General features: G+C 42.8%; 1 protein-coding gene across 6 annotated transcripts in view; it reads right to left on the reverse strand.

Moving 5' to 3' along the window:
* The window catches only part of LOC121598362 (glutamate receptor ionotropic, kainate 2), a 115,648-nt gene that overhangs the window by 35,883 nt on the left and 66,764 nt on the right, over positions 1–13,001 (reverse strand). For all 6 annotated transcript variants that reach the window (XM_041925118.1, XM_041925101.1, XM_041925090.1 and 3 more), the window contains one exon: positions 8,187–8,344. In XM_041925118.1, coding sequence (XP_041781052.1) covers positions 8,187–8,344 — 158 coding nt within the window. The remainder of the gene's footprint in view (positions 1–8,186; positions 8,345–13,001) is intronic.

Here is a 13,001-nt window from a genome sequence, read left to right on the forward strand (position 1 = left end):
ATATCGGTCGGCAAACTTTTCGGACGAAAGAGCCAAATTTCATCTAAATGCTATGAGTTATCCGTGAGCCAAAGTATGTCTTATGGTATTTTGAGAATGTCTCTGGTGTTTCTCAAGAAAGCAACATGGGTCCACTATTATTTTCTTTGTACGCCAACAACCTAACATTTGTGATTCCTGGAGATTCCTGCCTGATGTATGCTTTAGGTGTACGTTTGTTTAAAATTGTCCCCCTGTACCTCTTGCGGCTTCACTTTGCAAACCATCTGTGATGATATTAGTCGAGAAGAGTTACGTCATTGCATTTCATAGGTTGGAGAGGAATATTGACTTTTCTTACAAGCTGTCAGATAGTTAATAGTTTATAGCTCAACGCTGCAATGAGGTTTTTGATTTAGGGGTTCTTAGACAGTAAATTAAGTTTCAATCTTAATTACAAACAAACTATTAGCAAACATTTAAAAATGCTAGGACTCATCTGGAAACTCGCTAAAGATTTTAATGATCTAACTTGCCTGAAGGCTCTGTATGTGTGCTATGGACAATACTTGAGTGAAATGGTGTTAAATGGCGAATCTTAAATCAACCAAAATTCCACAACTCGATTGCAACACTCCATTATATGATTGCAAACCTCCACAGAATGCTTGCACGATTCCATTACCGCTTTGAAACATTCTCTTAATCGATTGAACTATTCCTTTATATGATTCGAAACCCTGTATGTGCGATTAATTTTTTGATTCTTTCACTTACTAATGGCAAACTAAATCTTTCTTAAAGTATATACTTATAAGCCACATCTATACATGATTTGATAATGTTTATAGCATTCAAAATGTATTAATAACTATCAAAAAAATTGTTAAAGGCTTAGGTCAATTCCACATATTTACACACTCTTCACCATAAAACCTCTCATGACAATAAAGCATAACATTTTTACTGTTGGAACGTTTTGATAAAAAATTTAAATGACTTTGTCGTTGGTTGCAATGGAAAGGAAGGTATGTCTAAATATGTACAAGTACAGAATAATTAAAATGTTGATATCAATGTTATTTATTTGTGAAACAGGAAATTACACTAGGAAATCGTGTGTGGATTTTACATCTCATAAACATGATCGAGTAATCAAATTCTGTACAAATACGGGAGAATCTTTTTTGTGACAGAGTGAATTTTCATAGGAACCGATCGCTTTTCTTAGCAGAGCAGACGTAGTAGACATTGATCTTCGCATTCAAGGCATTAGCACGTGAATAAAAATGGATTGAAATTCGATCGGATTTGAGTTAGCTTGCAATTTACTGTAAAGAGACAATTTTAGGTGTTTTCAAGATCGTTTAGTTGGTGAAACCAAGAGAGTATTTGTGAATTCTGGCAAATCGCTAGAAAGCTTGCTCGAGTAAAAATGTTTACGTGATGTCAAAAAGCGACGTTCAAATTTGTTTATAACAACAGGCTATGAGACAACCTGGTCTACATTCAGGGCGGTGGCAACGCTGATCGGATGCGATTTTATCGGACGTGATTTATATGGGATTTGACAGATAACGTCGGACGTGCGATTTCGTCATCCGACGTTATCTGTCAAATTCCATATAACAATTTGACAGGCCGTCCGATAAAATCGCATGCGAAAAAGCGTTGCCACCGCCCTCACTACTTAAGTATATACATATCGTCAAAAGAAAATGTATCCTTAGCAGAATATTGGATTATTTGTCAAAAAAAAAATGCTAATAAAAAATAGGAATAGCGTAATAGTAGTTATTAAGTGTACATTTTCTGGAGTTTTTAGGAAACCAATTGAATAAAACTGTGCTTAGATGTTTACACATTATAGGGGTCCCATGTCAACCCCCCGCTTAGGGCTCCGAGATGGATAAATCCACCTTTGCTTTTTGTAATCAAGTAAAATGAACTCATTACAGGGTACCCTACGATTTATAGGTTTGTTCTAATAGTTGTTTGGGCTTGTCTCACGATTTATTTATCGTATCGCATACATCATTGTTTCGTTCCCTTAATTAATTGGTATCGTTCGATTGCTTATTAATACAATCACAATACAAATTCTTCTAAATTTCATACATTAGTTCCTGCGCTCATTCTTATGCTAACTCCTACGCTGAATTCCTATTTTATTTCCTACACTATTCCTACGCTGCACATTTTCTACCGGGTATGATTTGTCGACTACTGCTCGGTTCTAGAGCTGGGCCTGTTCCAAGCATCGTTCCGAATAAGGAACAGTTCCAGGCATTGTTCTTGAAAATAATTAAAATCGGGAGCTATTTCCGGATCAGTATGAGTTCATAGTGGAACCCCGGACCGGTATAGGTTCTAGGACCAGTATGGATTCTTGATAGGCTAAAGGGCAGGTATGGGTTCATTTTCGGTTCTAGAACCCTTATGAGTTCATGATAGATTCCATTGCCGGACGGGTTAATGATACGTTTCAGGGCAGATATGGGTTCATCATAGGTTCCAGGACTGTTATAAGTCCATGATCGGTGCTAGGACCGTTATAGGTTCTTGATCAGGGGACTGGTATGATCAGAATTGATTCCTGGTATGGGTTCAGTATTGGTTCCAGGATCGCTATAAGCTCCATATCAGATCCAGGACCGGCATGTGCATTTTTTGAACCATAATATGTAATGGGATCAGAACCAGTATGGGTTCGGTTTTGAGTTTAGGACTCTTAAAGGGACTCTCGTCATAAGTATCCCATTTTAATTGTGTGAGGAGGCCATTAATACCGGCCTTCTTCTCAGAGTTACAGGATCTTTAAAATTGATTTGACCCTACAACCTGGCTAAATTAACTAGTTGAGCCAAAAACTTCTGGAAAACACCCAACAAATTGTGGAAACACACTAAAAAATTGAGGGAACCAACCAATAAATCGTCTGCCCAGTATTGCAACAAATTGTCACAGAAACTAAGCAAACCGTAACCAACTCTAAAAACTGATGCCTTAGAGACAAAAACCATGACAATCGGTTGCTTAGAAGCAGAAAGAAGACTCTTGATGTCAAAAATATGCGCAATACAACCAAAAATAGGTACTTTTGTCGTACATATTTAGCATAAATATAAGTGAAAAAAAGTTTAACTATTAAGGAAGACAATCGCGACAATAATCATGGATAGATACTGCGCCGAAAGAGGGAATTGAAAGATTACAAAACGGTACGAAAGTGACAGCGACTAGTCCAATATGATGAATAATCGTTGGCACACACAAACACATACAGTAAGCATGACGTTTGTTTTGTTATTGTTTGAAATGGCGATGTGTTTTCACCGTTTGCCAGACCACGTGATGTGACTTTTTACTACAAGTCCCGCGGGATAGCTCGGTTCGAAAGGCCGTTCGAACGGGTAAAAATCCCACAAGCTGGACGCTCTTCCCGGGTGGGTTGAAACCAAAACCATCCCGAGACCAAAAAAGGACTACAAAAGACATAAAAACAATGAAAATAAAGCACTCCCTGCGTCCTTCCTCATTTGCCCCACGCCGAGCAGTATGTATCGAGCTGTGTAAGTGGTTGAGTGGAGCCTGCAATGCGTAAAACATATACATATGTTGTTTTTCCAACCACCCACTGGACCAAACAGAAACAAAGAGCGGTCAAAAGCAGAGTGCCAGAAAAGAGCGCGCATTTCTGTCGTCATCGAAACCCCCCCAAAAAAAAAACGGAAAATTTTACCACCGGGAGGGTTTTGAAAAGCTCACCTCTAAGCTCACTTTGCCATCGAGCCCCCCAAAGCCAGGGCGGTGCGGGACAGCGCAATAAAAAATATGAAATGAAAGCCCAACCCGCCCAACAAACGGTGGCACATGGCGCGATCGCGCCTACTGGCCATTCATTATCCGTTTTGGGGATGTGCATGTGTATGGTGCTTTTTTGTGTGTGGCCGTGCCGAGATCAAAGGCGGGGCCGCAGCGGGTGGCCGGGTCAGAGAATGGCGATTTTTTTTTGTCGCTGACAGGGTGCGCTGTGTCCCCCGTCTAAATGCGAATTTTCATGCAGTTTTCCCACCCATCGGGGAGATTTTTGTGTGTTTTATTCATTCCCACCTCTTCCGCGGCTGACCCCTTCCCCTCTCCTCACTCTGAGGGCGGTTTAAAAAGGTCCAAAAGCGGGGATCATGTGGTTTTTGTTTGATGCAGTAAATTTTGCGCGTCCCGCTCTGTCCACGCCCGGTTCTGGCCCCGGAGTGGGCGCTGGGAAGGAGGAAGAACGAAAAAAAAACACAAAATCAACACCCTGACCCCGTCCCCACTCTGAGTAGTTAAAGAGTGCGGGAAGAGGTGTGCGAAAGGGACAGGGGAAGAATGGTGTGTGTGTGTGTGTGTGTGTGTGTGTGTGTGTGTGTGTGTGTGTGTGTGTGTGTGTGTGTGTGTGTGTGTGTGTGTGTGTGTGTGTGTGTGTGTGTGTGTTGGTACAGCTATAAACATAAAAATGACCCCTTCTCTTTGCTCAAACGGCGTCTAGCCGCAGCCGGGACTAGAGCAGCGGGGAAACAACAAAAACGGAAATACAACAACACAAACCCCCCTTCATCAAGGGGGATGCTCTCCGGCACACCAACGTCATGGCTGGCTGGCAGGCTGAAGAGGTGTCAGCGGGCAAACCCAGTAGTTGTACACTGGGTTGATTTCGGTGGTGTAAGAATTATGACCCTTTTCACGGCCCGATACACGGCGCGATCCCACGTGTATCGGTTAGGGAATTTGCCGTGTTGCTTTCCTGCCGTCCTACCCGCCGTCTCTACCTCACGCAAGGACACGCAAACGGGCTGTGTGCGGTTTTGCACAGATGTAACCCGCTTTGCGTACGCGTTGGAAAACTTTTGCACCCAGGGGCTCACCCGGGCGCTTGGCATGCATTCGTTTGCCACCACATTAAAGAAGGTAAGAAAAGGGGTGGGTGGGGGGGGGGAGAGAAGGGTTGGCTACCACCACTTGCCCTCACACATATATAAATTTTCACTCGCATGGACCCGTGGCAGGGGCCAATTGAAACAAATTTCAATTTGAAAATTCATATAAATTTTACCGCCATGCTCGCAGGTCCCACCGCAAGTTATAAACATGGCAACACGGGTTTAAGAGCGTGAGGGAGAGAAAAAGTGGATGCCAGAGGGAGAGAAGGCGGAAAGATAATGAAGTACCGGGGGGGATGGAGTACGGGGACCGACGATGCGTACAGCCCAATTCCCATGCAATATATGCTGGGCGCCGTCCCCGAATGCGTTGCGTTTACTCATCAGAAATTCATCAGGTAGTGCGCGAGCGCGCTCTGCCGTGCTTTCGCGCGGCGGCGGGAAGTTGATTTGTGTGGTGAATGACACACGGGGGCACGCAGGTATACGCCAGCAAGGTCGCAACAGGGTTTACATTATGCGACACAGCTGCGGTTTCGTCCACCGTGCGAGCGCGATTGAGTGAAATGCGATTAATTTGAAGCGATACACACACTTCAAGGCACTAAAGGCCGAGCACTTAGTTAGGAGCAGCAGCTTCTTTAAAAGCTACCGCACCGCTAGCGTGCGTTGCATAGCTTTAGGCGGTGGCCTTTTTTGATTCTCCACTGCCAACTGGTAACGCTCCCCGCGTGGTGATTGGGATGCGAAAGCGCAACATTATCCCGTCCGCACTTTCAACCCCATGCCATGTGACCTGTGCGTGTGGTCCAAAAATTCCACGGCAGCATGACACGGTATGAAACCAACACACAAAAAAAGAAGTTAAATAAAAGCCGTGAACATTTTAATGAGATACCGCAACACCGCGAACGCGGTGGAGGATGAAAATGCCCACCGGGTGAAAACACTCGGCACTGGCGGCCCTGTTTGGTGCGACGGCTGGAAATGGTACCCAACGCTGCACCCCGAACGGAGGGACACATTTGGTCGCTGAGTAGTGCAGGGTTGGCAAATGGAGTAATTTTATTTTTCTTCACATTATAAAATATGATTATACGATTTATCAGCCTTTCTACTTAATTATTGATTAATGGGCTTTACTTCAGGATCAATTTTGGCTTTTTTGTATGCACTTTTTGAAAGCTCTTTAATAAATTTTAGAGTCCTTTATTAAACAGCAATTTTTTATAAACAAGCCTTTTTGTCTTAGAATGCCTTCGCCCAATAAAAAAATAAAACTGTCATAAAAGCGCTCGTTAAACAATCATTTACCTTCATGTAACGTATGAATGTATACACTTGTTTTTTTTACCGTAGTTTAGTAAAGAAAAAAAACAACTGAACGATCCGTAGTCATTTCAGTTACAGTATTTTTAAAGAAACGTAATTTTGAACTATTTTACTGACATCATATCAAGCTATTCTGATATAGGTGATGGCTCAGTAAAACCCGCGATGAATAGATTAAAACCCGTTAATATTGGGGTTTTTATCGATGTGCAGAGAGACTGTCCGTTCAGCTCATGTTCATTCATGTTCCATAACGTTTGATACAGTTTTTATACTGTATTTTGCCGTAACAAGCTTGATGGTTCAGTAAGCGCCTACCAAATTAGCTTGTTGCACATGACGTGCAAGCGAGCATCGCATTGTTTTGTTTTGAGGCTCTGGCTGACAGGTCGATTTAATTTAAAAAAAAAACTGCATTTTTAGTAATTTGTTTTTCTGATAACCAGTGAAACGACAAATTTGACACTGATTTTGCTGATTTTCAGTAAAATTTGCATCACTGAAATGCATCTGGTAAATCAGTTACTGTTACTGAAAATCAGTTAAAACATGACAGTAATGCTAAAATTCAGCAAACCTATCTGTAAGCTGTAAAAAAGATTACTAAAGCAAACTTAGAAAATTTGCTCTGTTGCATACTCATTGCACCTGTGTTGCTAAGTGCCTAAATGTATACAATATAGCTACATTAATTGCATGACGAACAGGAAACATTGATACACGCTGGCGCTGTAAATCGCCAGAAGGTATGCAATTATTATCATATTGATACAATTTGTTTCTAATTTTCATGTAAGGAATATTTTAATTATTTAGGAAAATTTCATACCACATGCTAGAGAAAAAAAGTGAAGAGAAAAAGTAAGAGCAAAAAGTAGGACGACGAGTGCATCGGCAAGGGTTTACATTTACTTTAACTAATTAAATATTTTTGATGACAGCTCCTTTGATTTCTTAACCGTTTTACACTAAGAAAATTTGTTCTAAACTACAGACATGTAAGTAAACATTTATAATATAGGTTTAGGCGTGTAGTATGCAATACACGCTTGAGATTCATTGTATCCAAATTTTGCATGTGGTGGTTTACTAATACACTATTATTATTGAATAAAATGTTGAAAGTGTTTATCGAGTAGGGTAAGAAATGGTGAAACCCTGTAAATTCACTGAACCATATACCACTCGATGACACACACACGCACGCACTCATCTACCACACATTGTAGTTTGAAGTGAAAACGGCCGTGCCGGATGTGGTTGATTGCAGGTGGATGGCGAAACGCAACGGTTTGCAGTTACACAACCGCTTACACATCAGTTTGCGGGGTTGCCAGCCGGTTTGCTTGAACCCGGTGACTCTTGCTTGTGTGTGTGTGTGCGTTGCAAAGTCAATTGTGGAGTTGCCATTTGCGCAACACAAAGCGGAGGGTACCAACGCACGCACAAAGAGATTAATTTCCTGTTCCGCAGCACGGCAACGCTGACGAAGGACGGCACGAGAGCAGCCGAGGCGCAGTTTTGTAATAAAGGTGTGGTGCAGTGGCTTCGCTTGGCGGCTCTGCCCAAAGTCAAAGGCTCTTTCCAAATAGTGCACAGTTGACTCGAATAAAACGGCTGCCTAATTGCACTGACAGAAGCTTCCCTGCAGTTTCCCAATGGGCGATACAGCACAGCTTGCCGCTTGCGAGTTGCAGCGTGCAGACAAAGATTTCCCCCTCGAGCGTGGTGGCTTCTTCGTTCCCCTCTCAATGGAAGCATAAACACTTGCGCAAACTTCTCGCTACCGAAATCAAAACCCCTTCGAAGGGAGAAGGAGCGAGAAGAACTGTTTCTTCTTAGACAAAACTGCCGACGAGTGGGGGCGGTTGTTTTAAATAATTCATAAATTAAATGTATTCCCCCAGGTGCAAGAAGGGAAGTTTTTGGAGGCTCGCCGCTACCGCCACTTACCGGTAATCGCCGGAGTCACTCAACTGTCGCACGGTGATCGGGTAGTCGGAGAGTCCGTGCGCCTTGAGCAGTTCCTGCATGCGCACCAGCCCCTCGTTCGTTTCATAGATGATGGTGAAAGACTTCCAGCCCCAGGCCGCCACCAGATCCACGTATGCCTGTGAAAGAGAGAGAAAGAAAGAGAGAGAGAGAGATTAGTACACTGCTAGTTAACATCGGGTGAGTACGATTCCATTGAAGATTCCAACAGGGAAGATTACTCGCCACATCTCGTGCGAATGGGCGTCCACAATAGTAGTACACGGACGTGTACTCTCAAGTGTCTCGTTGTGTCTGACTTGTTTACGTTTTGGCCTGATGCCCATCGTGAATCTTTCTCCATTATCGCTCGTTGCGCACTAGCCAGTCCATTGTAGCCATTGCACAAGCGGACAGCGAGGAACGACATTGTTGCGGGATCAAGCGCTCCATCAAGTGGGCTCTTCCCGTCTACTTAGCTCTTTTTTCTTCTTCTTCTTTTAGCGTGAAGTGAAGCACGCCTTACGCGTAGAGTGTCACTTTACAGCATGCTGGCGCTTCGGGTCTCGTGTTACCCCCTGCCGTTGGGCCGAGACCGCGACCGCAACGAGCAGCTCCGGCTCGTTCCAGCTCCACTTGAGGCTGCGGGTAATTGTTGCTCGCGAGTGGCTCCTTGACGTGATCGCTATTGTGCTGGGCCGGTGTGTATCGGTTGGTTGAAGCGGATGCTAGGAGGATGGGGAGGAGTGTGCTTTTCGTCTTAAAAGGGTAAATACTAGACAAAGATACATGCCAGTACGTCACTTTGCTAAAACAGGAAGCAAAATGTTCGATGTCAAAATCAGCCTAACAATTTAGGCAATAGTTTAGCATGAAAAATGCTAAACCACAGTGTTTGTTTGTTAACCCATGATTGGAAAAGATTGAACAGGCTATCTTTTAAATCACATAAACCAGTGATCGGCAAAGTCCTGACGGTGAGCCAAATGCGACATTAAATCTTCTTCTTCTTCTTCTTCTTGTTTGGCACAACAACCGCTGTCGGTCAAGGCCTGCTTGAACCCACTAGTGAAGTGAGCTTGGCTTTCAGTGACTTATTGTTACCATAGCAGGATAGTCAGTCCTACGTACGGGGGCACGGTCTATTCGGGGCTTGAACCCATGACGGGCGTGTTGTTAAGTCGTACGAGTTGACGACTGTACCACCAGACCGGCCCATAAATCTAGCAACATTAATCTAGCAACTTAAATCTAGCAACATTAAATCTAGCACGCGGAAGGATTTGCTTGATTTTGAAGGTTGAGAATAAACTATTTGCATAAAAAATGCTCAACAACTTTTCCATCGTACATTTCATTCCATCGTACTTTTCCATCTTCCCATAATTTAGGGACACTTCCCAATTCCCATAATTTAGGGACATTCCCATAATTCAGGGACACTTTTTTGACTCTTTCTTTCGAGAATTGAGCTTTATGCAACGAGTACCCTTTTTGAACAGGCTCATTCCCGCTAAATACAATAATGTCTTGCATCAGCAGTGCACGGTGACAACGTAAAAATGATGTACTTTTTTATATCATAAAATTCAAACCAGATTTCATTTATTTGCAGAATCGATGCCTACAATATCTTTAAGTAGTAAAATTATATTGATCTTAGCTTATTTAAAATCTTCTGCCCTTGTATTTGATAATCGCTTGTAAGAGCTTTGTAAAGACATTGCAAGCCGCACGCACAACTTCGTTGAAGCCTTATGGGTTGAAGCTGCATCCTGTGGGAAGCAAACACTGTATTTTCCCGAAAGTATTTTAGCGCAAGGCTTTAAATGGCTTTTGATAATGAAAAGCAATGGCAGTACCCCTTTGGTCGTTGTAGCGCTCCAAATCATCTCAGGTTATGAAGTTTGGCATCGTTCTGCTTGTATATTCTGAAGCCGTGAAATGTTGGTATATCAAGACATGCTCCATAAGTACTGTCATTTTGCTGGTTCAATGTTACCTGCATATAAATCAATATTTTATCAAAAACATTATGTTGTGAGCAGCGTGTGATTTCAGCAGCAACCGAGATCTAACTAACCTACTACTATTACAAGCTTTAAGCTTGCGTGGATAATACCGTGTTTTGCGATAGAATTCAAGACTGCTGGACACTTTGATGAATAGGCGTGAGTCAATCGCAAGACTGCGTAACGATACGTGAAAACGTTGACGTTTTTGACAAGTCTTTGGCACACTTTTACGAGCACATTTCGCTGCACAGTCATGGTTTGACAGCATCAGCTGTTTGGATTTTGCAACAGTAAACTGTAATGGCTTTTTATTTATTGAGAACTGCATTAATAAGTGATGCTTAAAATCAAAGGTCAAGTCGTAATGTCAAAACTTACGTAGGCGTGACGTACAGATAGGTGAAAACACGTTTGAAATTCCCTAGAAAGTCTTAGAATTACCTTATTTCGGGTCAAAGGTCAGCAAGGACAATAGCATGGTAGCTGAGTAGCGCGCAAGGATTCTGGCTGCTTCTACAGTCTGAGAGAGCAGCTCACCTCAAAGAACCTGTCGCGACGGACGAAGCTGAGACTATATAGTACCATACATAGTACCGGTACTCACATACGCCTCTGATACAAGAACATGGAGCCGCGTTCGAGAGGAAGATGCTCAGAAGAATTCTTGACCCCGTATGTCCCGTATGTTCAACGAGCATGTTGAAAATAATGGAGAAGAAATTTAAAATGGTCATGATGAAACTAAAGTATCATAGTGATGAGTAATAACTTCTTTCACGCGGGGAAAGCAATGTTTACATTCGGAAATACACTTGGACTACCCTTCATCACATTTTCGCACACTCTGTTGTGGAACCTAAACGGATCTATTTGATAATTAGTTTTAATTGCCAAAGCCTCTCAAAACTATTCCAACAACAATAACAATATAACCAAATTTGATCGTCTTTTTTTAACACGACGGCTGAAAATTTTTGCTCAAACATTTTTTCCGGTAGCTTGACGAATACACAAAACACACTTTAAATCTTCATTATATTCACTAAAAGTGCTTCAAACACGTGAAATGCTGCTAATTTAAGCTAAATAAAATCAGATCGACTTAACATTCATTTTTGTTTCGATGCAACATCTTCGATCAAGAGATAAATGTCTGCAACCTATGTGTTGCTATGAAAAACTATCTGTTCCGATGGAAATTCATATCACCCGTGCTGTCAAGTTTTTTTTTTCCCATTTAGATATTGTATCGAGCAGCTTCTCGAATCTAATTCTAGCTTTGAGTCTGAAATGATCTAGGCTGAAATTCGTAGGATAGTTTTGTTTGTGTGTGATTTTATTTTGTATGGAGTGTTTGCTGAAATCATACCGTTAATTGTCAAACTCCATATAAAAATCTGGCTAGTATCGTTAAAAGCCCCATTATTGGATTTATCGTGTGTAAGATTTTATTATACATTTAGTTAAGCGCAAAACTAAAAAAATCTGCATTTTCCTGAACCGCGGCTCTCGGACGTTTCCTAATTTTGGCCTTTTACTTCAAAAGTATTCCGACCGCTGTTTTAGATACTTGTTTAATATTCCCAAATGTTTCATCGGTTGAGAAAATATGTGAGTTATTCTTAAAATATTTGCATGAAAAATGCTTGATTCAAAACTGCTGGGCTAGCAAGGCTGCTGTCCAACTAGAATCCTGTTGATACAGACCATCCTGTTACTATTGGAATAAAAGAAAACTACACTGATGGGTTATTAGGGTTGCAGAAAAGAAACCCGCAAAGCGATCTAACAGACACAACTGTCCTTCTGTCCTTTTGCGGCAAGCCAAGCCAACCTTCCACGAACGATTGTCACCCGTCCGGAATAGAGCTGATCGCAAAATTAGGGTTTTGTTTACATGCGTCGTGTTGTTTGCGCTTCATCATTTAGCGCTTGTGGCAGTGAACAGTTTCAGCAAAACAGCCACGCACAAGAATGCGCTCCGAGGAGCCGGGCCTGACGGGCGGGCTTGACGCTCGTCCCGTGAATGGATGGGCGCCGTGTCGGGTGAAATATTTGCTGCAATTTATTCCTGCCTGTCGTTCGGAGAATATCGATTCCGTATTTCCAGCACGCCAGCCACCGGCGCGCACGTGCAAATGAGACGGGCGGGCGAGAGGGTGGACCGAAAAAAGAAGAAGAAGGGCAAAAAAAGGGACAAGAGGCGATGCACAAGCGTGCCCGGTGACGTGCCGGCGTATACGGTGGATAAATATTATCTCTGACTACGAAGCAGCTCTTTCTAATAAAGCATCTCACAAACTACCAGCCTCCGGTTGTCTCCGCTTTCGCTTGTGCCCAAGTACCACCAAGAACAAACACAGCCACCAGCTGGCCATGGCTCGATCGGAAATGGAAGCGAACCCGAAAGACCGTGGCCTGTGTACACAAATTAAATATACATTTTATGCGACTGAGCTCGGGTCGTGCTTCCTTCCCGTATCGGTGTACAGGGAAACTCTGTCTCCCTCTCCCCTTCCTTGCACACCGCCACCAGTGCGCTCAACTTGCCCTATCCATAACGAACCCATATCGTGAATAAATGCAAAACAATGGCTCTTTACTTCGACGGAACCGGCATAAATTTGCATTCCCGGCTGCATTCGTTCCATTCCGTGCCAACCAATTTCCCACCGTCTGCATTGTTTCCTTGCTACTGTACACTATTTTACCGAACGGAAAGCTAATTCTAACCTACCGAGTAACGGCCGGGAGGCGATTAAAGTGCAAGCTCCTGCGCATC

Source organism: Anopheles merus, chromosome X (assembly GCF_017562075.2).
Source record: "Anopheles merus strain MAF chromosome X, AmerM5.1, whole genome shotgun sequence".
NCBI classification, from domain to species: domain Eukaryota; kingdom Metazoa; phylum Arthropoda; class Insecta; order Diptera; family Culicidae; genus Anopheles; species Anopheles merus.